This window comes from Chiloscyllium punctatum, chromosome 22 (assembly GCF_047496795.1).
Source record: "Chiloscyllium punctatum isolate Juve2018m chromosome 22, sChiPun1.3, whole genome shotgun sequence".
NCBI classification, from domain to species: domain Eukaryota; kingdom Metazoa; phylum Chordata; class Chondrichthyes; order Orectolobiformes; family Hemiscylliidae; genus Chiloscyllium; species Chiloscyllium punctatum.
In genome coordinates, this window is record NC_092760.1 from 80,128,120 (window position 1) to 80,154,206 (window position 26,087).

The 26,087-nt window shown below is 38.8% G+C and overlaps 1 protein-coding gene across 1 annotated transcript in view; it reads right to left on the bottom strand.

Moving 5' to 3' along the window:
- Nucleotides 1-3,319: 3,319 nt before the first annotated feature.
- Nucleotides 3,320-26,087, bottom strand: part of lgr4 (leucine-rich repeat containing G protein-coupled receptor 4) — a 132,065-nt gene continuing 109,297 nt past the window's right edge. The window contains exons 12-17 of the mRNA XM_072592700.1: nt 19,749-19,820; nt 19,205-19,276; nt 16,795-16,920; nt 14,419-14,543; nt 9,429-9,503; nt 3,320-5,537 (exon numbers count right to left, since the gene is read on the bottom strand). Of these exons, the coding sequence (XP_072448801.1) occupies nt 4,261-5,537; nt 9,429-9,503; nt 14,419-14,543; nt 16,795-16,920; nt 19,205-19,276; nt 19,749-19,820 (1,747 nt within the window). The 3' untranslated portion in view covers nt 3,320-4,260. The remainder of the gene's footprint in view (nt 5,538-9,428; nt 9,504-14,418; nt 14,544-16,794; nt 16,921-19,204; nt 19,277-19,748; nt 19,821-26,087) is intronic.

The window sequence follows — 26,087 nt, forward strand, 5'->3', positions numbered from 1 at the left end:
ATTCAAAGCCCTCCATGTCTCAGTCTAGGTAACACTGGCCCAACCTTGACAGTAATGTCTCCCACAGACTGGCCTACCTGTAATCCCCCAACTGATTGGACAATGGCACTTGACTTGCAATACTGACCAATTGGAGGACTGTAAGGACACAGATCCCCAGACTTTGGTCAGACCAACCCCCTGGACTAAGTTTCAATGATCACCATAACTGACCATGTTCCCATTTTACTTTCAGACATGATCATTTGGTTGAAGCCCATGCAGTGAGTTTGCCATATGAGCTACTGACCCTTGCTGAAGGTATGACACTGGCATTGCCATCTCCCGACTCAGTATGACATGCCCATCCTGTTTAATGTACAAGGCTCCAAACTGTCTGCCTCTCGCTTTGTCTCTGTACTAAACAGCAATGCAACTCAGAGGCAGGTAGCCTCCAAGCAAGCATAAAGTGAGTACGTGCTAAGAAAGCAAGCCTAAGAACCCTAAGATGCACACTAGGTAGATGCATGAGATGGGTCTGTTGCTGTTGGCAAAGTGACCTGGCAGAAGCATGCAAGCCAAGTGATGTCTTGACGGGTTGAAGTGGCAGTTGGTCCGGAAGCAGCCATGATGATGTTACTTGTATAAACTAAAGCTAGAAGACGAGTGTCCCTGGATCAAAGTTACATTGAAGTGAAGTGAAGAGAATTAGATGGAAGCCCAGAAAAGTGAAATGCTGCTGGGTAACCACATTGACTTTAATGTTGAGAATGCCACCATCTAGTTTGCTGGAGGAGAGAAATGGAAACTATATAAAATGAGCAAGTCTGGCTAACAATGAGATGCAAATGCATTGAAATTGGAAAGCCATTGCTCATTAGTGAGATTCTGAAATCAGCATTTAAACCTTAAGCAGATAATCTGGAAGTTTATTTCTCAATATAAAGACTTTTTAAAACATTTTCACCAGATTGTGCCAACTTTCTTGCCACTGTCCACACAACTCAAAAGGAGCAGGAAATCACACTCAGTTTTAGAAATGTTGATGGTGAATTGATAAAATACATCAGTTTTAATTCTACAGCAAGGATGATGTTAATAATTTATATCCTCCTGAGTTTCTACACAGTCAAATTCCAATCAGCACACCACCGCTCAACTTTAGACCCTGATTATTTTTGTTCTCAAGTTGGGTATGCAGAGGCGAGATGATTATTTAACTGAAAATACAGCCTTTAAAATGTTCATTTGCATTGCCAGTTTTAATCTGGTGGAATGGGCTGGATTGGAAGTTAGATTGGGAACAACTGGGTTGGCTAAAAAAGAATCATAGAATCGCTAGTGTGGAAACAGGCCATTTGGCCCAATTAGTCTACACCAACCCACCGACTGAGTAACCCACCCAGACCCATTCCCCTACACTATTATGCTATAGTTACCTTTGACTAATGCACCTAACCTATACATCCCTGAACACTATGGGTAATTTAGCATGGCCAATTCACATAACCTGCACATCTTTTGATTTTGGGAGGAAACCCGAGCACTCAGAGGAAACCCATGCAGACACTGGAAGAAATGTACAAACTCCACACGGACAGGTGACCAAGGCTGGAATCAAACCTGGGTGAGGCGGCATTGCTAACCACTGAGCCACCGTGCCACCCCACAGTATTCCCCTGGAAGATTGGGCAGAAAGCCTGCCTTGGGGCTCCAGCATTATGGTCAAAGATCAAAATGAAAGAAAAAGTAAAATATTCCTCCAGTCCTCACCATTCATCTCCACACACTGCCCATGTTCTATCCATGCCATCCCTTATGCCATCTCTACCCCTCCATTCTGCAGATTTTTTTACTTCATCTATCATGCCAAGTTACCTGGTATCCTCAAGCATCCATGTATACTCAATTAAGATTTATTATTTAAAAGTTCCACATTGAAGGTAAGCATTCATTCATAAAAACACTGATAGTTCAAGGTCTCAACACTTCTATGTAGGTCTCTTACACAGTTGATCTTTCCAAAGGGACCATGTTTACATGCCATCTTCTCAACAGATTATCCTGAACAGAACAGAGATCCCACCGAACAACAACATAAAACATCACTTTCAAAACCTTATCAAGCATTGTAGGTATAATAAACCAGGTTTTAAATGAAGTTTTTTTTGACAGTAGTTAGCTTGACATTGACCCAGTTATCATTTGACCCTGAAAATTGTGTTTAACAAGCAATCATGAACTTGGACTCACCTTATAAACAAATACTCGTGTAAGAGGGACTGAATGACTGAATGTAACTTGGGCTCTAGATGAACAAATTTCTAAAATATAGTCACATGAAAGCACAAAACAACATTTCATCTTGACTTTCTCCATTCCAATAACAATGCTTCCTAGCCTTTGACTTTCAATGTAACTATCATCTCCAATTCTAGCTGTATAGTAGACTTCATTCTCACCTTCATTTCTGTATTCAGTCATGAGCCATGATGATGCTAGAGACTTTTTTTCTTAAAATAGTCTTTCCAACCTGCACTCTCCGTCAAGAGTCAAAGGTCTACAACACATCTAGAGGAAATACACTTGACCCTTAGGTTTCTCTGCCTTTTCATACTTATATAATTTAATTAAGTTTAGGGGAAAAAAAGCATATCTGTCACAGCCACAGTCATCTCAAGTTTTTTTAAACAACACTCCATTTCACTATTTTCCATAGCCTCCAACTTTGGACAATCAGCAAATTTATTGAATGTGCTTCCCAAAACCAAGTCATCTATAAATTTTGAAAACATAATTGGACACACCACTGATTTCTTCAGTACATTATATCTAATTTTTTTCTAATTCAAGCTTCCATTTATTGAAGCCCTTTGCTTCTTGTCCAGTAATTAACATTCCTTTTGTTCTTGAATCCCCACCCTTTCCAATAAGCTATGATTATAGAGGGCTGTCTCAAACAGTACACACTGCACCACTGGTGCAACAGTGGGGTTGGTCAAACTTACCACCATCTTAATGCCTTTCCTGATATGAGCACCATCCTGGGATAGTTATAATCAGTAGTAAAATAAAGTGTTAGAAAAAACTGCTCTGACCACATTCCAATTTCTGAATTTTGCCAGCCACCAATATAATCAGTCTTGCAGGAAATTCCGTTCGATTTTGTCATTGCAGACACTGGTGTTGCTTGGATAATATGTAGCTTTTGTTAAAGCAGTGCTTCATTTTCACTAATTTTGTGTTATTTACTGCATGGAGGTACTAAGAATGAGATTTTAATTTCTGAAAATTATTTTTGAGATTTGTGATGACAAACTCCACAAAATTGAAGGCTGGAGAGGTTTTAAACTTTTACTTGTGAATAGCTTGGTTTAAAATTACAATATTAATAATCCATTCCACATTGTAAAAACTACAAAAAGTTACATTTTAATATTGATTTACAAAGATTCTGCTTTATTTTTATAACATGGTGATAATGTACATCCAAAAGTATTTACAAGACAAGAATTGTTAAAACCATGTACTGTATGTAGACCACAATCGGGTAAACAGCTACTGGTGGTCCAACTTTATTTAAGAGGTAGTTACCATTACTTAAAATGAGTACATAAAAGAATACCCCTTTATATTTTCATCCAATAATTTACAATACAAATTTGAAAATGTGTCATATGCACAGTATCTACAACCCATTCCTGAAATTTCAGTTTGGAAATAATTTTTGGCATCTTCTAACCTCCTGAGGAACTACAAGTGATGAATCCAAAGTATGGTATTCACATTTGTTTACGCTAACTGAGTGGAGCTTCTGTTTATTCTTCAATGCAGGCAAGTGTTAAGTTACTCAGCAGGGAACATGTGAAGAAACAGCAATACAATCTGGCAGTGAATTTTCCGTTAAGAGACACAACTGTAAATATAAGCCAACAGCTACTTTAAAGGACAAAAACACAGCAAAATTGCATGACTATGAGACAGAATGCACCATAAAAATAGTAGCTATTTTAAAAATAAATCTTTCTTGTCAATAAGTTTATAAACACCATTGTTATATACCAAACACACAGGCACACATAAAATTAATCAGTTTGGGCGATTCTCTTTTTGTAAGAACAGATGGCTCAAAATAAAACTGACTGAACGTGATTCCCTTTTCTTTTGACAACTGTCAGATTGAAGAAAAAGTGCTTCCCAGAATAAAAGTTCACACAAGAAAAAGTTAGATTGTTTCTAAATGTTCATACATGTACCTTCCTGGCATTAAGTCTTCTGAAATTAGTCTTTGATCCTTGGAATATTATACGCATAGTGAACCAAAGGAAATCCCCGACTTTGATAGAAGCAGGCTCTCCCACAGGCCTGTACTTGGTCGGAACTATCGGAAACAAAGGAGTCTCCCTCGTCAGCATATTCAGAATGAGCAGACTGAGTCCCACAGTCTGACCAGTAGCCGTTGGGCCGCTGGCAAGGCACCACAGCCAAGGCTGGGCAGCTATGTGACTTCACTAAGTGTTTGCATGTTGAAGGTTTTGTCAATAACAATGATTCACAACAGTCACATACAGTGAGATTACCCTGTAGGTGGGTATACACTCCGCAGTCATAGAAGAATTCCGGTGACACACAGTTGCTTTGAGCATTCACTGTAACTGCAATAGATTTGTCTTTTTGTTTTGGGCGCCATTTCAACATATTCCAGTCTTCTCTGAATCGTGGATTGAAGAAAACATACAGGACAGAGTTCAGACAAGCAGGCAATGGAAAGAAGATTAGTGTTACGGACTTCATTATTTCAGGGCTGATGGAAATTGCACTGATAAGAGGTGCAAATGAGAAAAAAGCAACAGGACAGAAGAAAATGCAGTTGGTGAAAATTAACCAGGCAACATGCTTAATCATACTTGACTGAGAACTTTCTGCAAGATCCTCTTTTTCCAAGTTGCAGTAGAGCTTTGTGTAGACAACTGCCATTATCAGGAAGGCTATTGAGTTTAGCAACACCAGAGTTACTGTATAACCCAGGGAAGGAGACTCACCAGTGGGGAAGGGCAGACAGAGCGGAGATGCTGAAAATTCTCCAATATGAAACCACGGAAGGCAAGCTATCACTGCAGCAACCAAGACAGCAAAGGCAGCAGCTATCTGAAAGTGTATCAAACGATGGCTTTTCCCTTTTTTGATTAAGTCACGTGTAGTCAGAGTCCGTTCAAAAGATGCCAGGGTAAGGAAGAAAATTGATGCTTCGGAAGAGAACATGGCGAGGAATCCAGCAACTTTGCAGCCACTTCCTGTCTCCCACCAGGCACCATATCGAGCAAACTTTCCCCAAGAAATTGAATCTAGAATAGTCAGGGTACCAGTATACATTCCCATTAAGAGATTGGCTGTTGCAATTAGACCCACAAACAGCTTTGCAGAAGACAATGGCGCACGTGATGCAAATGTTGTTACGACAACAATTATATTGAAAATTAGTGCCACTAGAAAGATGAACCATACAGTCAGGCGAATCATCCAGCTTCCCAACAAATGTTGACATGGTTTGAATGCACCTGGTGGAGATAAAAATTAAACTCATTACCAAAGGATGCTAGGTTTGTGGAAGTGGGTTTGTTGACATACATTCAAGTAGAACCACAACTTTCAGAAAAAAACCCCCAAGTTTCTAAATTCTGATGCACTAGCATATTTATTCCATCTTGAAACTACAATGTTCGTTCTTTCATGTTCACATGATATGAAGGAAAGTATGATTACTTGGCTCCACGGAATACCAATAATTACAACAGTCAACAGGATGCTTGGACAATCTGTTCATTTTTTGATCTTACTGCTGGTTACCCATCAAAAAGCATGCGCTTCAAGCAGGTAATTACTCTTTCAACAACCTTTCATTACTTTCTATTTGTTATCATGCTGCATTCTGATCTTAGTCTACTTAGATTCTATTGTCTTCTCTGCTAAGTGTGCAATAATTATATATTTTTTAAAAAAAGGATTTCCTGATGGTTTACTGAAGTGCCTGACAACAGACATTGACACACAAAATCACATGGATTATTATGATGGTTGCCCCTTGCCCATCATCATGCATTCTATACATTTTTAAAATAGCTGTTCATGTGGCAGCAGCAATCACTATTCTTATGCAGTTTTTAGTGACAATTACACAATCATGGAGGACCTTTTAAAAAATACCTCCGAATGCATGAATAAATATTGGGAAAGGTAAAACTGAAAACCTTAATAACAAGTCCATTTTTTTTAAACAAGACAGACAGAAAGAGAGAGGCAAAGAGAGATCCAGTGAGAGAGGTCAATGCAGCTGATGGAGCAGATTCGCTGAATACTTTTAAGAACTAAAAGACCATAAGATAGAACAGCACCAGGTCTGCTCCATCATTCAAAGAGATTGCAGCTGATCTGATTATTCTCAACTCCAACTTCCAGTCTTAACCCTATTGCATTAAAAATGTCTATCTCAACCTTGATAATGCTTAACAAACTAACCTCAACACCGACAAAATGGACAACCCTCAAAAATTCCTCAGCTGTTTAAAATGGGAAACCTCTTACCCTTAGGTAAGGGAAGCAGAGCTGTTCACAGTATTCCAGCTGTGATCTGACTAGTGGCTTTTATAACGCAAGCAGGACCTCACTAATTTTATAGGGAGAAAAAGTGAGATTGCAGATGACGGAGATCAGAGTCGAGAGTGTGGTGCTGGAAAAGCACAGCCGGTCAGGCAGCATCCGAGGAGCAGGAGAATCAACGTTTCAAGCAAAAACTCATCAGGAATGAAGAAGAGCTTATGTTCGAAACATCGATTCTCCTGCTCCTCTGATGCTGCCTGACCGGCTGTGCTTTTCCAGCACCACACTCGTTGACTCACTAATTTTATAACCTATTCTCCTAAAGGCCAGTTTTCTTTCCAATTACCTGCTAACCCAGGATGCCTGCCTTGTGATTCAAGCACGAGGACCCCCAAATCTCTGCTACAACATTCTGAAGTCTTCACTGATTCAAACAATATTCAGCCTTTGTATTCTTCCTGACACAGTGCATGACCTCACATTTTCCTACATTATATTACATAGCCAAGTTCTTATCCACTCAGTTACCCATCACTATCCCTCTATAGTCTTTGGGTCATCCTCAGCAGTTGCTTTCTAATTTTTGTGTCACCTGCAAATGTGGTGGTAGTTCATTTACTTTTGCCACTCAGGTCCTAAATATATATTGTAAATGATTGTTGCCCCAGTACCGATCACTATGGCACTTTATTAGTTACAGGTTGTCATTCTGAAAATACCCCCTTTATACCAACTTTGTCTTTAATTAGTTATGATATGGAGGAGCCAGTGTTGGACTGGGGTGGACAAAGTTAAAAATCACACAACACCAGGTGACAGTACAGCAGGCTTATTTGGAAGCACTAGCTGTCAGCTATCTGACGAAGGAGCAGCACTCTGAAAGCTAGTGCTTCCAAATAAACCTGTTGGACTATAACCTGGTGTGGTGTGATTTTTAACTTCAATTAGTGAGCTAACCTTCCATTCACACTAATATACTAGTCCCAACACCACGGCCTTTTAAAAAAATTCACTTATGGGATGTGGAGGTCATCTGTCTCCTTGAACTGCTGCAGTCCATGGATGCTGATCTTGTTAAGTAGCCTTATGTGTGATAACTTATTTTGGAAATTCAAACATATTAAATTTACTCATTTCTCTTTATTTAGCCTATTTGTTACTTACTCAAAGAATTCTCAGATTTGCCAGGCATGTCTTCCCTGTCATGAAGCCATGTTGACTCTGTTTAATTATCTGATGCATTTCTAAATGCTTTGCTATTGCTTTCTTTATAATCGACTCTAGCACTTTGCCAATGACAGATATTAAGCTAATTGGCTTATGTTAGCTGCTTTTTTATTTTTTGCCCTTTTTGAACAAAAATGTTAGTTTTCTAGTACTCTGGGACTTCTCCGGAATCTGAAATTCTAGGAAGATTACTATTTATGCAGGAGATCAGTTAGCTCAGTTGGCTGAATAGCTGTTTTGACGCAAAGTGATGCGAGCAGCATGGGTTCAATCCCTGCATCAGCTGAGGTTACCATAAAGGATTCACCTTCTCACTCTCTCTCCTTGCCTGAGGTTTGCTGACCCTCAGGTTAAACCACCACCAGTCATCTCTCTCTAAAAAGAATGCAGCCCTATGGTCTGGTAGGAATATGCTGACTTCACCTTTACTACTAATAATTCCCCCATCACTGTAGCTAATTCCTTTTAAAAAAGGTGGATTTTCTTGCTAAGCAGTGGAATCAAGGATTATTGGAGTAGATGAAAAAGTGAAATTTAAAACACAAATACATCAGCTATGTTTTTATTGAATGGTAGAGCAGACTCTCTTAGGGTCAACTGGTCTACTTAAGAGTCGTAGAGATGTACAGCATGGAAACAGACCCTTCAGTCCAACCTGTCCATGCCGACCAGATATCCCAACCCAATCTAGTCCCACCTGCCAGCACCAGGCCCATATCCCTCAAAACCCTTCCTATTCATATACCCATCCAAATGGTACCATCCTCCACCACTTCCTCTGGCAGCTCATTCCATACACACGTGCCACCCTGTGTGTGAAAAGGTTGCCCCTTAGGTCTCTTTCATATCTTTCCTCTCTCACCCTAAACCTATGCCCTCTAGTTCTAGACTCCCTGACCCCAGGGAAAAGACTTTGTCTATTTACCTATCCATGCCCCTCATAATTTTGTAAACCTCTATAAGGTACTGCAGCTTCTTTCTCATATGTTTCACTAAAGCTGTACAAAAGGGAGAGTGAGCACAGTAAGCAATTTTTAAAAAAACTCAATAGGGTTGACTGTCCTCAGGTAAATACTTCTAGGTGGACAATAAATGTTCCTTCTTGGATACATGAACTATTCTGGAGGATTTCAGTGCTTTCTCAACTTCAAGTGAAGAGAATTGTTTTTGCCACATTTGCTGGGGACCTCAAATGCTACTACTTAGATTTAGCTAAACTGAACAAACACAGAAATGAAGTACAACTAACTTCAGTCTTTGTTGCATTTGACTGAATTAATTAAGTGACTATTAGCATGTGACAGCAAATGTGTTGTATTGTAAACAGTATACAACTCTCAAATGTGGTAAGATAATTACTCCAGCTGATCTCTGGAGACAAGCAAATGAAAGCGTGTTGGATTACTGCTCAGTATCTTTCCTAATTGAGAGTTCCATTTCCAAACAGCTCCTTCAAAAAAAAATCCTCCTTATAGCACATGACACCTTCAACTATTTCAGTTCAGACCAGAAAGGTCACCTAAGAAACAAATCAGCTTCAGAGGAAAAATAGCATTTAAGTGACTTTAAGTATCCACTAAGACAGCATGCAAAGCAAGTTGAATATAGAATTTTGTAAACAGTACCTGGAGATGGGGTACAGTGCACTGTGGACGGGATCTTGTCTTCTTCATTTTTAATCTCATCATCTACACTTTGACCTGAAGAAAAGACAAGAAAAGTTTGATGATTTTCCATTTCAACACCATAAATATTTGCATAAAGACTAAGTGCAAACGTGCAATCCGTTTTTGCAGGATTGAGCATGCTAGTGTGATGTCATTTTCCCCACCTTGCAGCTTATGCTGACATGTGCCACCAATATCTACAATTATAGTAGTTCATGATTGCCAGTCACCCAGGACTGAACATTTAACAGCAAATGGAAAAGGTTTGGTAATTGAGTGACGAGTAATTAGATATTTTGATTTGTGTGAAAACAGATAACTACAGGCCAGTTAGTTTAACATCTATCAAAGATGTTACAAGTTGCTATTAAAGAAGTTATAGCAAGGAAATTAAGAGACATGTCAAGGTTTTACGAAGGGGAAATCTTTCAGCAATTTATTGGAATTCTTTGAGGTTACCTTTGCTGTGAATAAGGGGAAATGGTACTATACTTGGATTTCCAAAAAGCACTTAAAAGCATTGCAGGTTATTATGAAAGTACAAGCTTATGGAGTAACAGGCAACGTACTGGCAATGGATAGAAAGTTAGTTAACTAATAGGATATTTTTTCATCTTGTGAAGACATAATGAATGGTGTGCCAGAGGATGGTTGCCAAATTTGATGATGATATAAAAATAGGCAGGAATGTAAGATGGGATGAAGAGTATGTAAGGAGGCTACAAAAGGGTAATAAGGTTGGTTAAATGAGTTGGCAAAGAACTAGCAAATGAAATATAATGTAGGCAAATGTGAACATGTTCATTTTAGCAGGAAGCATAAATAAGCACTTTTAAATAAATGGTGGGAAAATGCAGAGGTCTGAGATGCTTTAGAACACCTCGATCCTTTTGCATGACTCACAAAAGGCTAGTATGCAAATAATCAGGAAAGATAATAGAATGTTATCCTTTACTGTGAGGGGTATATGATGTGAAAGTTGGGAAGTTATGCTTCAGTTATACTTCAGACCATATTTAGTGTACTGTGTTCAGTACTAATCACTCGTTTAAGGACCAGTGTAGAAACAGGTCAGACAAGGTTTTCCAGACGAAAACCTGGAATAGGTGGGTTGTCATAAGAAGAAAGGTTGGACAGGCAAGGTCTTTACGTGTTGGTGTTTGGTAGCGTAAGAGATGATTTGATTGAGACGTAAGATTCTGAGAGGTCTTGACAAGATAGATGTGAAGAGAAGGTTTCCTCAAATGGGAGAATCTAGAGCTAGTGGTCACTATATTAAACATGTGACACAGTATTTTCAATCAAAGATGAGGTGATTTTCTTTCTCTTAGATGCACATGAGTCTTTGGAATGCTTCCTAAAAAGGAGCTGAAGCAGAATATCTAAATAGTTTAAGGCAAAGTGGATAGAGGGTAACAAGATACTGAAAGATCATCACTGGTAGGTGGAAATATGTATTACAGATTAGTCACAATCTTATTAAAACAGCAAGAGTAGCCTCGAAGGGTTGAACAGCCAACTTCTGGTCCTCAGTCATATGTTCAAATGTTTGTACGTCATCATTACCAGGGAAAAGGTACTCGGGAGACTATTTGATCACAGGTTTGATAAGTCAAGACTGCATGCAGCCAAAGGCTTTAAAAGAAGTGGCTAAAGAGAGATGGTAGAGGCACTGCTTGTAATCTAGAATCTAACGAATTTTTAAAAGAAGGGTCCCAGCACATCAGAAAATAGCTAATTTATCAGCATTATTCAAATAACAGACAAAAAGCAGGAATCTGTGTGTCAGTTAACCAAACACCTATCATTGGGAAACTGCTACAGTACATTGTATAGTAGAATACTTATCTAAAAAAAAATCAGTGTGATCAGGCAGAGTCAATATGGGTTTTGTGAGCTTTTTGAAGGAAGTAACAGGTAAGGTGGATAATGGGGAACCTATTGGATGAATGTTGTAGATCTAGTAGGTAGAGTCGAGAGTGTGGTGCTGGAAAAGCGCAGCAGTTCAGGCAGCATCCGAGGAGCAGGAGAAGCGATGTTTCAGGCAAAAGCCCTTCATCAGGAATGTAGGATTACTAGGTAGTCATGTTGAGCTTAGTTTACTTATTATCATGCAATCCAAATGAAGTCATTAACATAATAGATTTTAGTACCTTCATATCACATGACTGATTAGCCTAACCTGAACAGGAAATGCACATGATTTCAGAAGGTTAAACAGTGAGAACTTTGAACCTTCAAGGTTGAGGAAGCTCACACCCTCCAAACCTGTTAAATCCTTATGAAAACCTGATGTTATCAATAAAGGAAGACTACAAGGGATCTATTGTGGGAAGGAAGAAAAGAAAATCAGCTGTGCTCTAAATTAGCTTTGTTATAATTGATGTTTTAGAAGAGAAGCAATGAAAGTTAGCTAAATATCATTTTTATGCTATAGAGGTAACTTTGTACATTGTGAGTTTAGGTTTGTAACTGTATAATCCTTTAGGATTCTATCACTCAAGACAATGTACTTACTGAGTATATTATGATACTCTTAAGAGAGTGAAAGACTGAGCAAATACACAGAGTGCTGGAGAATTTACAAAGTAACATTTGATTCAGAACAAACCGCATACGCTGAGTTGGTAGGAGACAAAAACACAAATTCAAATTTGGTTAAATTATACCCTGAAAAATATCAAACTCCAACTCAATTCGAATTCAGTACATTGACAATCTTAAAAGCCAATAACACAATTTGATGCTTTGGGAAGCAAAAGACCGGGGGGGGTATTGAACAGTTGAGAGGAGAACTGCCAAGCCCAGCATGTAAACAGACTGCTTGAAAAATACCTCTCAAAAGTATTTTTTCAATCAGTAACCTGTGATGCAGAAATTCCTAAGAAGACGGCAACGACACAGGAAGATCCAAATAGAAGCACGAAAGCTGCGTGGTTTTGAGATAAGAAGTGCGGTTTTGTAAATCTTAATTGGGAGTTTTATCGGACTAGTATTTTAAAAGGCAAGGTAAAAGATAGGTTAGAGGAAGAAATTATAAATAGTGTTTAGTCAATTATTCTCTGTTAAACTTTAAGAAATAAAGTTGTTAATTTTTACTTTAAATAGTTCTTGGCCACTCAGATGTTTACAGATTGCTGCATGGGAACAATTTGTGTGTTGCTGGTTTTAAATTAAGCAGGAGGGTTTAACCCTGTGTCGTAACAATACTCTGATTTTCCATAGCTAATAGGAAACACAACTTAAGGATAAATTGTTTTTTTTTTCAGGATGACAAGCTAGAACAACAAACACTTTTGGAAAGATCATTGGACTTAAAATGTTAACTGTTTCTCTCTCCGCTGATGCTACCAGACTTGGTGTTTCTCCAGCAATTTCAGCTTTTATTCAAGCTTTATAAAGCTTAGATATCTTTCTTCTAGTTGGTTCCTGACCAGTTGGTTTAAAACTGCAAATTCCCACATTGAATTTTAACTGTCCCTTGAAAACGTCAATCTCAAAGGGTTGGAAAAGGAGTTGAAGAAAAGGTTTCTAGGGAAATCACAAATCTATAGGCCTTGTTTTGATTGTGGAAATTGTATCTATGCTGGGGATAAAGCACCAGATCCATTTATTGGGATCTTAAGGGTTTTAAGAGCAGCATTTGAGAGAACTCTGAATACTGTATATATGGATTTTATATTTTTTTGATTGGATAAGATTTAGAAACAAAGAGAGATGGCAATGAGTTAGTCTGGATTTTCAATGGTTTTATCAGTGATTTGCTATTGTGGGTCTGCTGCTGTCTTGACACAATTAAGATATCTAAACGTGCATATATTTTACAGTGCATTCAATTTAATATCAATTATGTACAAATCTGAAAGGTGATGGAGAATCTAGACTTGATCATAACCTAACTCCTGTGTCAGAATATGCAGATTCAGATGAGGTGTTTAACTTTATTGATAGCTTAACAAGGTAGGGTCTCCTGATGATACAGAGCAGTCAATATTCAGGGATATCAAAGAGAGGCAGCCATCAATTGGGAGGTGAAGGTCAATCGCACACTGTCTAATTTACCTTTGATCGTCCTGGTTTGATACAGCTGACTAATTGATTTCTAAGACATAGACAGGTGGTAGAAGAAACTTGATGTTACAGCACGTTGGGAATTATATGCCCAAAGTTACTTATTTATCCCAAGAATACTACATTTACTAAATGTCATGTCTCCATTTATTCATACGTTGCATTTCAAAATGTGATTATCTGAAGTCCTAATATTATATGGTCAGGAAAATTCGATTCAGCCACAAAACTTAGATAAATTTTAGCCAGGTCACAAGACTGAACAGCTTACAACAACCTCAAAGCAGGAAAGATACAAATTAACACCATCTATTCTCAGTGTAACAAACATAATATTTTAAAAAAATACACAACCAGTGAAAGCATGTAAGAAGTTGCATAATCAGAGTTAAAATGTCTATTTAATAAGTCTATTAAGTAAGTTGGGGTAATTTTCTTTATACAGTAAAGTCCCCATCATCCAGTACTCTGTTATCCAGAATTTTCATGCAACCGGCAATTGTGCTGGGAACTGATGGTGTCATCACTTCTCTCTTTCTTTCTCTCTCTCCCTGCCCCTTTGATTAAACCTTGTTGAATAGTCCTAGCCATAATTGGCAGCCCCATTCTGGATGCGAGTCAGATACTGGGGAATTTACTGTATCTGCTTCAAAACAAAAACCCTCTAAAATCAGCAATCCTCTCAATAGGAAGGTTAAGTAGTCTGCTTCACATCCTTTACTAGTCAATAGCCTTGTTTTGCTACTTAGCAGTGCTTATGGAATGAGCAAATCAAATTCCTTTGTATGGTCTTGTGGTTGTTGACCACCTGAAACTGGCAATTTGCCATCTAAACACAGCCTGTGTCAATGTTTAGCAACTTGTGAATGGCACTTACCAGTCTTCTTTTCTGATGGTGGAATATTTGCTTCCTGATTTTTGATGCCTTCAGGTTTTACAGCTTGATAGGTTTCACAGCTACTAAATGCACAGCACTGATAGGCATATGGTACCATCAACGTCCTATAAGGAGTTAAGGCAATAAAACCTTTTTTCAAATTAAACATGTGTATGTTTCAATAACATTAACTATTAAATTGTAGTATTGGATGCAAAAATCGTGCACTGGGAAGAATCCAATGATAAAGTATCCAACTATTACTCTCAGTTTACACACAAAATGTCTTACTCTTCTAAATTGCGCTTATGGTAGATAAGTTGGTTGCTATGACATTCTATAAGAATTATAGGTAAGTTTCTACACTCTAAAAATGGCAGAGAGGAATGGTATGGGTCAGTGATACTTAGCGATTGAGTTATGTGCTGTTTTAAAGAAACACAAAGTTGATAGTCATTCATGTGACTTTTAGCTTTGACAGGGGTACAATGCAAGACAAATGTCTGTTAGTGTGAATGCATTAATCTACCAGGAACAAATTAATAAAGATATTATGTTGCTCTGATCTTGCAATTAGGCATTCAATTTTGCAATGCAAGCTATATGGAGACAAGCAGTTTGATATTCAAACTTTCTTTTAAAAACAGACAAACCATTGCAATAAAGCACATGAAAGATTTCAGGTTAACTCGGGCATAGACAATAATGTTAACTGAACTATTGCATACTTTATACTTCACACATGATATACTACAAGAGCTATGCAGAAATGGGAGACAAAAGGAAATTGGTAACAAAACCATTGGCCACAAGTTAGCAAGTAACCAATTCCCAGGCATTTGCCAATACCACTTGGCAACTATTCAGGTAGTTTTAAAAAGTAGCACAAGTTAACATATAATTATGGATTAGAGCATATTTGGTTTGCTGTGTTGGTGCGAGGTCTTCAACAACTTTAGTTCTATTTGCCTATACCTTTCATATTATTTTTCAAATGCTTAATTCCCTTTTAAATTATGGTACAATGTGTGCTTGAATAGCTAATTCTGATAAAATATCTGAAAAAAAATTATACCCTTCATGAAAGATTAATTTGGTTCCCTTTATGACTATTGTCAGTCCGCATTTGTGATTTGCCCTCTGAAAACTTCATATCATCTTAAATCACAAGTACTCCCGCCAAAACCAAAAGTCACACTGGAATGTAGTCACTCATGCACAATTACTTCATGGCAACATAAATTACCCCTAACTTGTTTTTGAAAAATTACAAGTATAGGAAGTTATACCAATATAAAATCTGGTGCAACGGTCATAGCAGAGAAGAAAAAAAATTGAACTTTTATTTAAACCACTACTGTTCTCAGGCCTACACAAACAGAATAAAGTTAAGGTCAGCATTAAAAACTCAACATAAACATAGGGTCACAGGAACAGGATTAATCTCTGCAACTCTGCTCCACCATGCAAATTGGATAATGGCTCTAGAATAGATTGGACTCCCAACAGTGTGGAAACAGGCCCTTTGGCCCAACAAGTCCACACTGACTTTCTGAAGAGTATCCCACTCAAGCCCATTCCCCATTACTCTACATTTACCCCTAACTAGTGCACCTAACCGACACACTATGAGCAATTTAGCATGACCAATACACCTAACCTGCACATCTTTGGACTGTGGGAGGAAACGGGAGCACCCAGAGGAAACCCACACAGACACAGGGAGAATGTGCAAACTCCACACAGACAGTCGCCAGAGGTTGGAATCAAACTGGGGTCTCTCGCGCTGAAAGGCAGCAGTGCTAACCACGCATTTTCACTCAATTTACTTGCCTTGGTTCCACATCTATTAATTGCCTTAGCTAATAAAATGCTACCAATCTCAACTTTACATTTTCAACTGACCTGGCTTTTGCATAAATTTTCACCTAAACTTTCCTGACTCACCTTTGAGCAATTCAGCTCTAATTTTAACATAATGCTCCGCTAATCTTGACATCTGCCAGGCAGCATAGTTTCTCTCCACCTACTCCAGCATATTATTTATGCATGTCAGATATGGCACAGATGCAGGCCATTCTACCATGCTGTTAAAAAGGATGAATGTAAATACTTCAAACATCTCTAATTTTATATACGCTAGGAAAAAAAAAACAAGACCATACTATTGTCCTCATCATTTAAACCTCGAAGTCCTAATATCATTCTGCTGAATCTAAATTTCACCTACTTTAAAGCCAAACATTTGTTTCCTGAGCTGCAGCACCCTAAACTGAATGCAGTACTCATTGTTGTTTAACGATAGATCTATATAACTGCAGCATAGTTATCACCCGTTTTTAACTCTCGATTGCCTTAAGCCACAGTTTAACAAACCTCAGCCTAGAGAGGTCCTCTGGTATCAGTAGCTCCTTCAGGCCAGCATTCCCAGAAAGTTTAAGTTGATTGAGACCTGTTAGCCCAGCTGTTGGGAAAGAACTCAAGTGATTGGAACTTAAATCTCTGAAAACAGAACAAAACATATGAATTAGTGCATCCTAATGAATGAACGTTGACAACATAAAAAAACAAGTAGGCCATTTAACCCTTGAACCGGCTCTACCATTCATTTATAAGCATGGACTGATCACCCAAATCGATAGCTTGTTCCTCCTTTTCCCCAGATCCTTTCATCCATTAGCTATATCCAATTCCTTCTTAAATCATACAATATTTTGTGCTGAACTGCTTTCTATGGTGATTGCACAGTCTCCCCACTCTCTGGATGAAGTGATTTCTCCTCATCTCAGTTCTAAATAGTTTAGAATAAGAATTAGAATCTGTACAGCGAGGGAACAGGCCCTTTGGCCGAACAAGTCCACACCGGCCCTCTGAAGAGCAACCCACCCAGACACATTCCCCTAACCTATATTTACCCCGATTAATAACCTACACTGTGGGCAATTTAGCATGGCCAATTCACCTAACCTGCACACCTTTGGATTGTGGGAGGAAACCGGAGCACCCGGAGGAAACCCACTCAGACATGGGTAGAACATGCAAACTCCACACAGACAGTCACCCAAGGCTGGAATCAAATCTGGGTCCCTAGCACTGAGGCAGCAGTGCTAACCACCGAGCTACCATGCCACTCATATTTACCCCGTTTACCCCGTATTCTTAGACTGTGACCCCAGCCGTAGACTCCCGCACCAGTGGGAACGTTCTTCCTGCATCTACTCTGTGTAGTCCTGTTAAAAGTTTTAATTTGGTTGATATGAGATCCCCTCTTCATTTTTCTCAATTCTAGCGAATATAATCCTAACTATTTCAAGCTTTTCTCGTAAGTTATTCCCATCATCCCAAGAGTCAGTCTGGTTAAACATTCACTGTACTACCTTTGTAGAAAGAGCATCTTTCCAAAGATAAAGAGACCAATTCAGCACATAACATTCCAGGTGTGGTCTCACCAAGGTACTGCACAATTGCTGCAAGCCTTCCCTGCTCCTATACTCAAATTCCCTCCCTTTGAAGGCCAACATACCATTTGCCTTCTTTACTGCCTGCTGCACTTGCACACTTACTTTCAGTGACTGGTATACAAAGACACTCAGATCTTGCTGAAGATTCCCTTCTCTCAACTTATAGCCATTCAGATAATAATTGGCCTTCCTGCTTTTGCTACCAAAGTAGATAACCTCACATTTATCTGCCATGCATTTGCCCACTCACTCAACTTGTCCAAATTATCCTGAAGCATCTCTACATCCTCTTCACCCATTCCACCCAGCTTTGTATTACCAACAAACTTGGAGATATTACATTTAGCTCCCTCATTGGAAATCTTAACATATTGTGAATAGTAGGCGTAGTACTGATTCCTGTATTACCTTATGAGTCACAGCCATTTAGCAACAAAAAAGGGCTGTTTACTTCTAATTTTTATTTTCCATCTTCCAGTTTTCTTTCCATCTCAACACATTACTCCCAATCTTATGCTTCAATTTTGCAGGCCAATCTTTTAAATGGGACTTTGTTGAATGCCTTCTGAAAGTTCAAATAAACCATATTCACTGCCCCCTCCCTCATAAACTCTACTTGTTACATTCTTGAAGGAAATATGTAACAAAAACAACACTGGCCACAAGTTAGAATTCCAGTATATTTGTCAAGCATGATTTCCCTTTCTAAAATTCATACTGAGTCTGTCCAATCCTGCCACTGTTTCTAAGTGCTCCGTTATTAAATCTTTTACAATAATGTCCAGCATTTTCAACACTACTGATGTCAGGCTGACCAAGCTATAATTCCTGGTTTTCTCTCTACATCCCTTTTTAAATAACGGGGTTATTTGTACTCCCCACCAATCCACAGGAACTGTTCCAGAGTCCAGAGAATTCTGGAAGATCACCAAAGAATCCACTATTTCTGAGGCCACTTCCTTAAGTACACTGGGACGTTGATCATCAGCCCTCAATCTCATCAATTTTCCCAACATCATTTCTCTACTAATGCTAGTTTGCTTCATTTCCTCATTCTCACTAAACTCAATGTTCCCCAACATTTCTGGTATGTTCTCTGTGAACATGAAATCAAAGTACGTATTTAGTCAGTCAGCCATTTCCTTGACTTCCATTGTAAATGTCCCCATTTCTGACATGCTTTTCAACTTTATTTTGGGAAGAAGTAGTTAAAATTAAAAGCACAACTAATATATCAATCATTAAGCACAAAGTTTAATATTTTAAGCTCATGACCATAATGCAAAAATCAACATTAACAGCTTGAAACAATTTCAGTCACTTACAAGTTTGTAAGTTCAGTCAAAGAAATGAATGCATTCTTGTGAATTGTAGAGATCTGATTTTTACTTAGGTCTCTGTAAAGGAATAATGGAAGAGGGGAGAGAAAAATTAATTATGCATATGAATATAAAAAAAGGAACTGGTTTGCATTCTGATTTTACTTAACCCAACAGTATTATTTTTAAAATTCAATGACAATACAGCATATTCCCCTATTATCTCTGCAACTATAATTTAATAATTTTCTTGCATTTCGTTGGCAGAATAACATTCCTATATACAGATAGTAAATGCTGCTTGATTAGAAAACATTTTCTATACCTATCCCTGTTTAATTTTACAAACAGTACTTGTACAAATTAAAGTTCAATCAAGAAAGACAGAATGATCAATATTCAGATATTGCAGTAAAACTTTACAGCTATATTCTTCAGTTCACACTTTCTCTTAGATAGGTAACCCGTCACATACGACTAATGACAGTCTGGATCTGGCTTCAGTGGAACTATTAGTACAACTGAGGAAAAATACAAGATCTGTACTCACAGCAAATGAAGAGACACCAGTCTCTGGAATGTCTCTGTTTTGATCTCTTTGATTTCATTGTGCTTTAAAGAACTGTAAAAATAATGTAATACAAAAACATTGGCAATAAATGTACTTTAATTAGACAAGACGATGAGATTTAATTTTATTGCTCTCAATTTATTCTTTGCTAATATCCAACAGGATGGTGTTGATGGCCTGGTGGTATTCTCCAGAGACACAAGTAATGTTCCAGGAGACCCAGGTTTGAATCCTGATATGACAGATGGTGGAATTTGAATTCAAAAAAATTCTGGAATTAATACAGTCATGAATCCATTGTTGATTGTCACAAAAACACATCTGATTCACTAATGTCCTTTAGGGAAAGAGATCACCATCTTTATCTGGTGTGGACTACAGCAATGAGGATGACTCTAATTATGGGCAATTATGTTTGAGCCATAAATGCTGACCTAGCCAGTGACAGTCTTATCCTGTGAATGAATTAAAAAAAGACTATTACAATAGATTAATATAAATTGTGGTGGGATGGGGTGGGGGTGGCAGCGGAAGGGGGAATAAAGATATCCTTCTTCTTTCTCTTAAGTCATGATTTGGAGATGCCAGTGTTGGGACTGGGGTGTACAAAGTTAAAAATCACAACACCAGGTTATAGTCCAACAGGTTTAATTGGAAGCACACTAGCTTTCGGAGTCTATCACCTGATGAAGGAGTGACGCTCCAAAAGCTAGTGTGCTTCCAATTAAACCTGTTGGACTATAACCTGGTGATGCGTGATATCTTTAAAGGGTGATCTTGTCAACTGTTACATAGAACATAACAGCGCAGTACAGGCCCTTCGGCCTTCGATGTTGCGCCGCCTTGTCATACGAATCTGAAGCCCACCCCACCTACACTATTCCATGTACATCCATATGCCTGTCCAATGACTACTTAAATGCACTTATACTTGGCGAATCAACTACCGTTGCAGGCAAAGCATTCCATACCCTTACTACTCTGAGTAAAGAAACTACCTCTAACATCTGCCTTATACCAATCTCAGACCTTAATTTCAGGTTTCTCCCCTCACTTTAAAGTTGTCCCCCCTTGTGTTTGCCATCCCCATACTTGGAAAAAGGCTCTCCCTGTCCACCCTATCTACCCTCTGATTACCTTGTATGTCTCTATTAAGTCACCTCTCAACCTTCTTCTCTCTAACGAGAACAGCCTCAAGGCCCTCAGCCTTTCCTCGTAAGACATTCCTTCCATACCAGGCAATATCCTAGTAAATCTCCTCTGCACCCTTTCCAAAGCTTCCACAGCCTTCTTATAATGCAGTGACCAGACTGTACACAATACTCCAAGTGTGGCCATACCAGAGCTTTGTACAGCTGCAGCATAACCTCCTGGTTCTGGAACTCAATCCCTCTATTAATAAAGGCCAAAACACTGTATGCCTTCTTAACAACTCCGTCAATCTGGATGGCAACTTTCAGGGATATGTGTACATGGACACAGAGATCTCTCTGCTCATCTGCACTCCCAAGAATCTTACCATTATCCCAGTACTTTGCATTCCGATTACTCCGTTCTTGATAATCAAAGTTAAATATTTGTTTATTGTAAATTACTTAGGCAATAATTTGACCCTGTTCAACATGAGAAAGTTAGGACTGCAGATGTTGTAGATCAGAGTCAAAAAAAATGTGGTGCTGGAAAAGCATAGATGGTCAGGCAGCATCCGAATAGTAGGAGAGGCAACAGTTTGAGCATAAGCTCTTCTTCAGAAATGTGGGGGAATGGCCCAAGGGAGATAAATGGGAGGGTGTGGGGGTGGTGGAGAGAGATAGCTGGGAATGTGATAGGTAAATGAAGCGTGGGGTAATGGTAATAGATTATTTTAATTAATAGGGACATTATGATGATTGCAGCATTAACATTTGGAAGCCAAAAGAGTGACGAAGAGAATTGTGCATCATATAAGTATCTTCAAAGTACATCAAATTTGAATCTGTTAATTGATATTTATTGTGACAAATAGATTTTCTTCATTTTTGTAGCTACACATTAAAGTCCTGTTTTATAAAAATGGTCCAAGCAGCCAAAATATATTTTGCATTATAGATGCAGTTCACACAATTCTTCTGTTAATCAAATTCAAGTTCCATGAATCCTATTCAGAGAAAAAAATGCATCTCTTTCACAGACATGCCTCGAAAGTAAATGTCTTAGGAGTACAATATAAACATATTTCACCTCATTACTCCTCAAAGTCTGCCTATCATCTACAAGGCACAAGTCAGAAGTGTGAATGGAATATTCTCCATTTGCACGGATAAGTGTAGCTGCAACAGAACTTAAAGGAATTCGATAACACCCAGGACAAAGCAGCCCACTTGTTTGGCACCACATTCATAAACATCAGTTCCCAATTATGGATTAACTGTAACAACAGTCTGTATCACCTACAAAGTGCACTGCAAAAATTCACCAAAGCTCCTTGTACACCACATCCCAAACCCATGATCACTACCATGCAAAAGGTCAAGTGCAGATACATGGGAACACCAAACCTGAAAATTCCCCTCCAAGTCAGCCAACATCCTGCCCTGGAAATACATCAGCAGTCCTTTAGTGTTGCTGGGGCAACATGAAGGAAGTCCCCTCTTAATGGACTGTAGTGGTTTAAGGAGACAGCTCACCATCACCTTAAAGACAACTTGGGATGGTCAGCAGATGCTGGCCAGCCAGCTATACCCACATCTCAATGGATTTGAAAAAAACCTCATGCACTTGTAGGTATTAGACAAGTCAACAAATGAGTGCGAGACCGCCAGAATGCTGTGTTCAGGCTGACTCTGTATGACCCATCACCACTGTATTCATTTCACTCATTGTTCTCTGGATTTGTTTTAATTGGTCAAATGGTAAGGAGGATACACTTATTTCAGAAATGGACATATTGAATAGAATGACTGTTGCAGAGCTGGATGATTGTATATGTCTCAGCTTGCCTCCTTTTTCAGCTAAGGGATTTAATAACTGTGTTAGGCTGAACAATTCTACTTTGCCTACAGCAGTGAGGAAAGCTGTCTTTGCAGAGAAGGCAAGCAGTTTGTTTCCCCCTATCATCTCAAGAAGATTTCATAAAAACTGCACAAAGTAAGGACTGACAACGGCCACACAGAACAGTAAACATATTAAATTTGTATCCAGATTGCATAGGAAAGAACTACAACTTCAATTTCAGCAAAAATATGTAATAATTTTGAAGTCCTGTGATAGGATAATAAGCATTACATTGCCCCATTAACTGTATTGTTACGTTAATATAAACACATTCACTAGAAAAGCCAGCCCAACTCTGGGACTATTATGAAAAAAAAAATTACTAAACATTTCCACTGGCATATATCCTCTTTGTGTATACTCCTTACACCTGCTTAAAGAGTGGAATTTGAAAGAAAGTTGAAACAACCAGCTGATCTTTGTAAATCAAGAACCTTTTTTAATCTCGCCAAAAAAACAAACTATAAACCACAACAACAGTTACAAAACCTAGAAGAAAATACTGTATAATTGGATGCCAAACAGCATATAGCATATCTATTTATAAAATCCTAAAGGTTCCTAAATTTGTGCATAAAAATATTCTAATACAACCCATGACTGGAAACAACTAAGTGATGTATTAAACACAGTTTAGCTCCAGGCTCCAAATGTCTATGCCAAGCAGCAATTAAGTGGATGCTGTTGGTTTCAATTCATAATTCAGTATAATCTCCACTATGACAGGTGCGATGCTAACAATGTAACCAAATTTTCTAAAGCATTGAGAGAATCCTTGTCCTTCTATCTCTAATATTTACACTATGGTCACTGAATAACTTATACAATCAGATCTCCTTTAAAAGATGACTTGTCATTCCAAACTACTACAAAAATTTTTTCAGTTGATATCTACTATGGTTTAGGGTGTAGGTTTGCTCGCTGAGCTGTAGGTTTGATATCCAGACGTTTCATTACCTGGCTAGGTAGCATCAGTGGCGACCTCCAAGTGAAGCGAAGCTGTTGTCTCCTGCTTTCTATTTATATCTTTCTCCTGGATGGGGTTCCTGGGGTTTGTGGTGATGTCATTTCCTGTTTGTTTTCTGAGGGGTTGATACTTGGCATCTAGATCTATCAACCCCTCAGAAAACGAACAGGAAATGACATCACCACAAACCCCAGGAACCCCATCCAGGAGAAAGATATAAATAGAAAGCAGGAGACAACAGCTTCGCTTCACTTGGAGGTTACCACTGATGACGTTACCTAGCCAGGTAATGAAACGTCTGGATATCAAACCTACAGCTCAGCGAGCAAACCTACACCCTAAACCTCAACCTGAGCTACAAACCTTCACAAACCTTACACCTACTATGGTAAATTGTAGCAGGAGGAGTTTGATAGTACAATGGCTGTGAACCCAACTGCTTGGGTCAAACACCTAAATGTGTCCTGGGAAGCCAAGATATTAGATTCACCTGAAGAGGTCTGGCTCCAGACAGATCAGAGCTTTGGCAGAGATCCTGGATTTCGTTGAACCCTGGTGATGGAAACAATTGTGGTTCTGGTTTAGAGAATCTGCTGCTTGGAGACGCATCTTTTCAAGTCAGGGAAGGATTTCAACACAGAAACAACATCATCTCTTTCCTGGGATTTGCATGGCAATGACATTAACTATTGCCCATTTCTGAATTTCCTACAAAGTGGTGGTCAGCCATTTAGTGTCATAGAGATGTACAGCATAGAAACAGACCCTTTGGTCCAACCCATCCATGCTGACCAGATATCCCAACGCAATCTAGTCCCACCTGCCAGCACCCAGCCCATATCCCTCCAAACCTTTGCTATTCATATACCCATCCAAATGCCTCTTAAATGTTGCAATTGTACCAGCTTCCATTACTTCCTCTGGCAGTTCATTCCATACACGTACCACCCTCTGTGTGAAAAAGTTGCCCCATAGGTCTCTTTTATATCTTTCCCATCTCACCCTAAACCCTCTAGTTCTGGATTCCCCGACCCCAGGGAAAAGACTTTGCCCATTCAACCCTATCCAATAGTTACAGACAATCTGGACCACACTCCTCCAGAAAAGTTGGGATTATTCCATCACATTTCTGACTTGTATTATGTACTAGAAGATAAACATTTTTGAACGGAGGCCACATTTTTAGAGAGGGCTTTATTTTAGCTAAACACACACCATAACAAATCAGATCCCCACATTTATACAACACACTCACCTAATTAATCATTAATTAATATAGCCATCACCTGTTCCCTTGTTCCATTAGGCCTCAGGCATCCCTTCAGATCAAATTAAATGATAACAGCCTGTACCTTGTAGGTGATGGTCAGGCTTTGGAGATGAGTTTCTGACCTGAACTTGGATTTATATGGCTTGTCCAGTAGTGTTTCTGACCAGGTAGCCATTGGAGCTCAAGGCTGCATTTCAATGGGTAAGATACCCACAGTGGTGCCCATTGCTGAAGGCTTTTCCATCCTGACTAACAGCTCCAGCCCTTTCAGGCTTTATATCCCACATTCATAACCAGCAATAGGAACAGAGGTGCAAGCTAAGGGCCTCCTATTTGAAATTGTGTCATGGGACCAATACTCTAATCCAGGAGGTATAGTTTCCCAATTAGGAATTCTGGAATAAATTATGAAACAGTCTCACCAGATTAAAAGACTTAATTGACTGGATTCAGAATAATTTTCTTTTTGTAGAAGAGCTTTTTCATATTTGTTGACAGGACGTAGGTTTCACTGCCTAGCCCTGCATTTATTGTACAATCCTAATTGCCTCTGAAAAGACAATGCTGAGCTGTCTTCTTCATTCACTGCAGTCCATATTGTATATGTACACCATTAGGAAGGGAGTTCTAAAATTTGACCAACTACTAAAGGAAGGCGATACTGCTGCAATTCAGAAGTGTGCACAGTTTAAAGGAGATTTTACAGGTGCAAGTATTCTGATACATCAGGTGCCTTTGCCCTTCTGGGTGGTAGAGGTTGCTGGTTTGGAAGGTAGTGAATTGCTGTAGCGCACCTTGCAAATGGCACAGATTGCTGCCATTGCATCAATGGTGAAGTGAATATTTAATATGGAGGATAGGGTGCCAATCAAGCCAGCTGCCTTGTTTTGGATGGCACAGAGTTTCTTGAGTGTTATTTGAGCTACACCCATCATGCAAGTGGTGAGTATTCCAAACACCACTGACTTGTGAGGCAGACTTATGATCAGAGATAGTGGTAAAACAAATTGGAACATTTCCTGCCTGATTGACATTTAATACTGAAGGA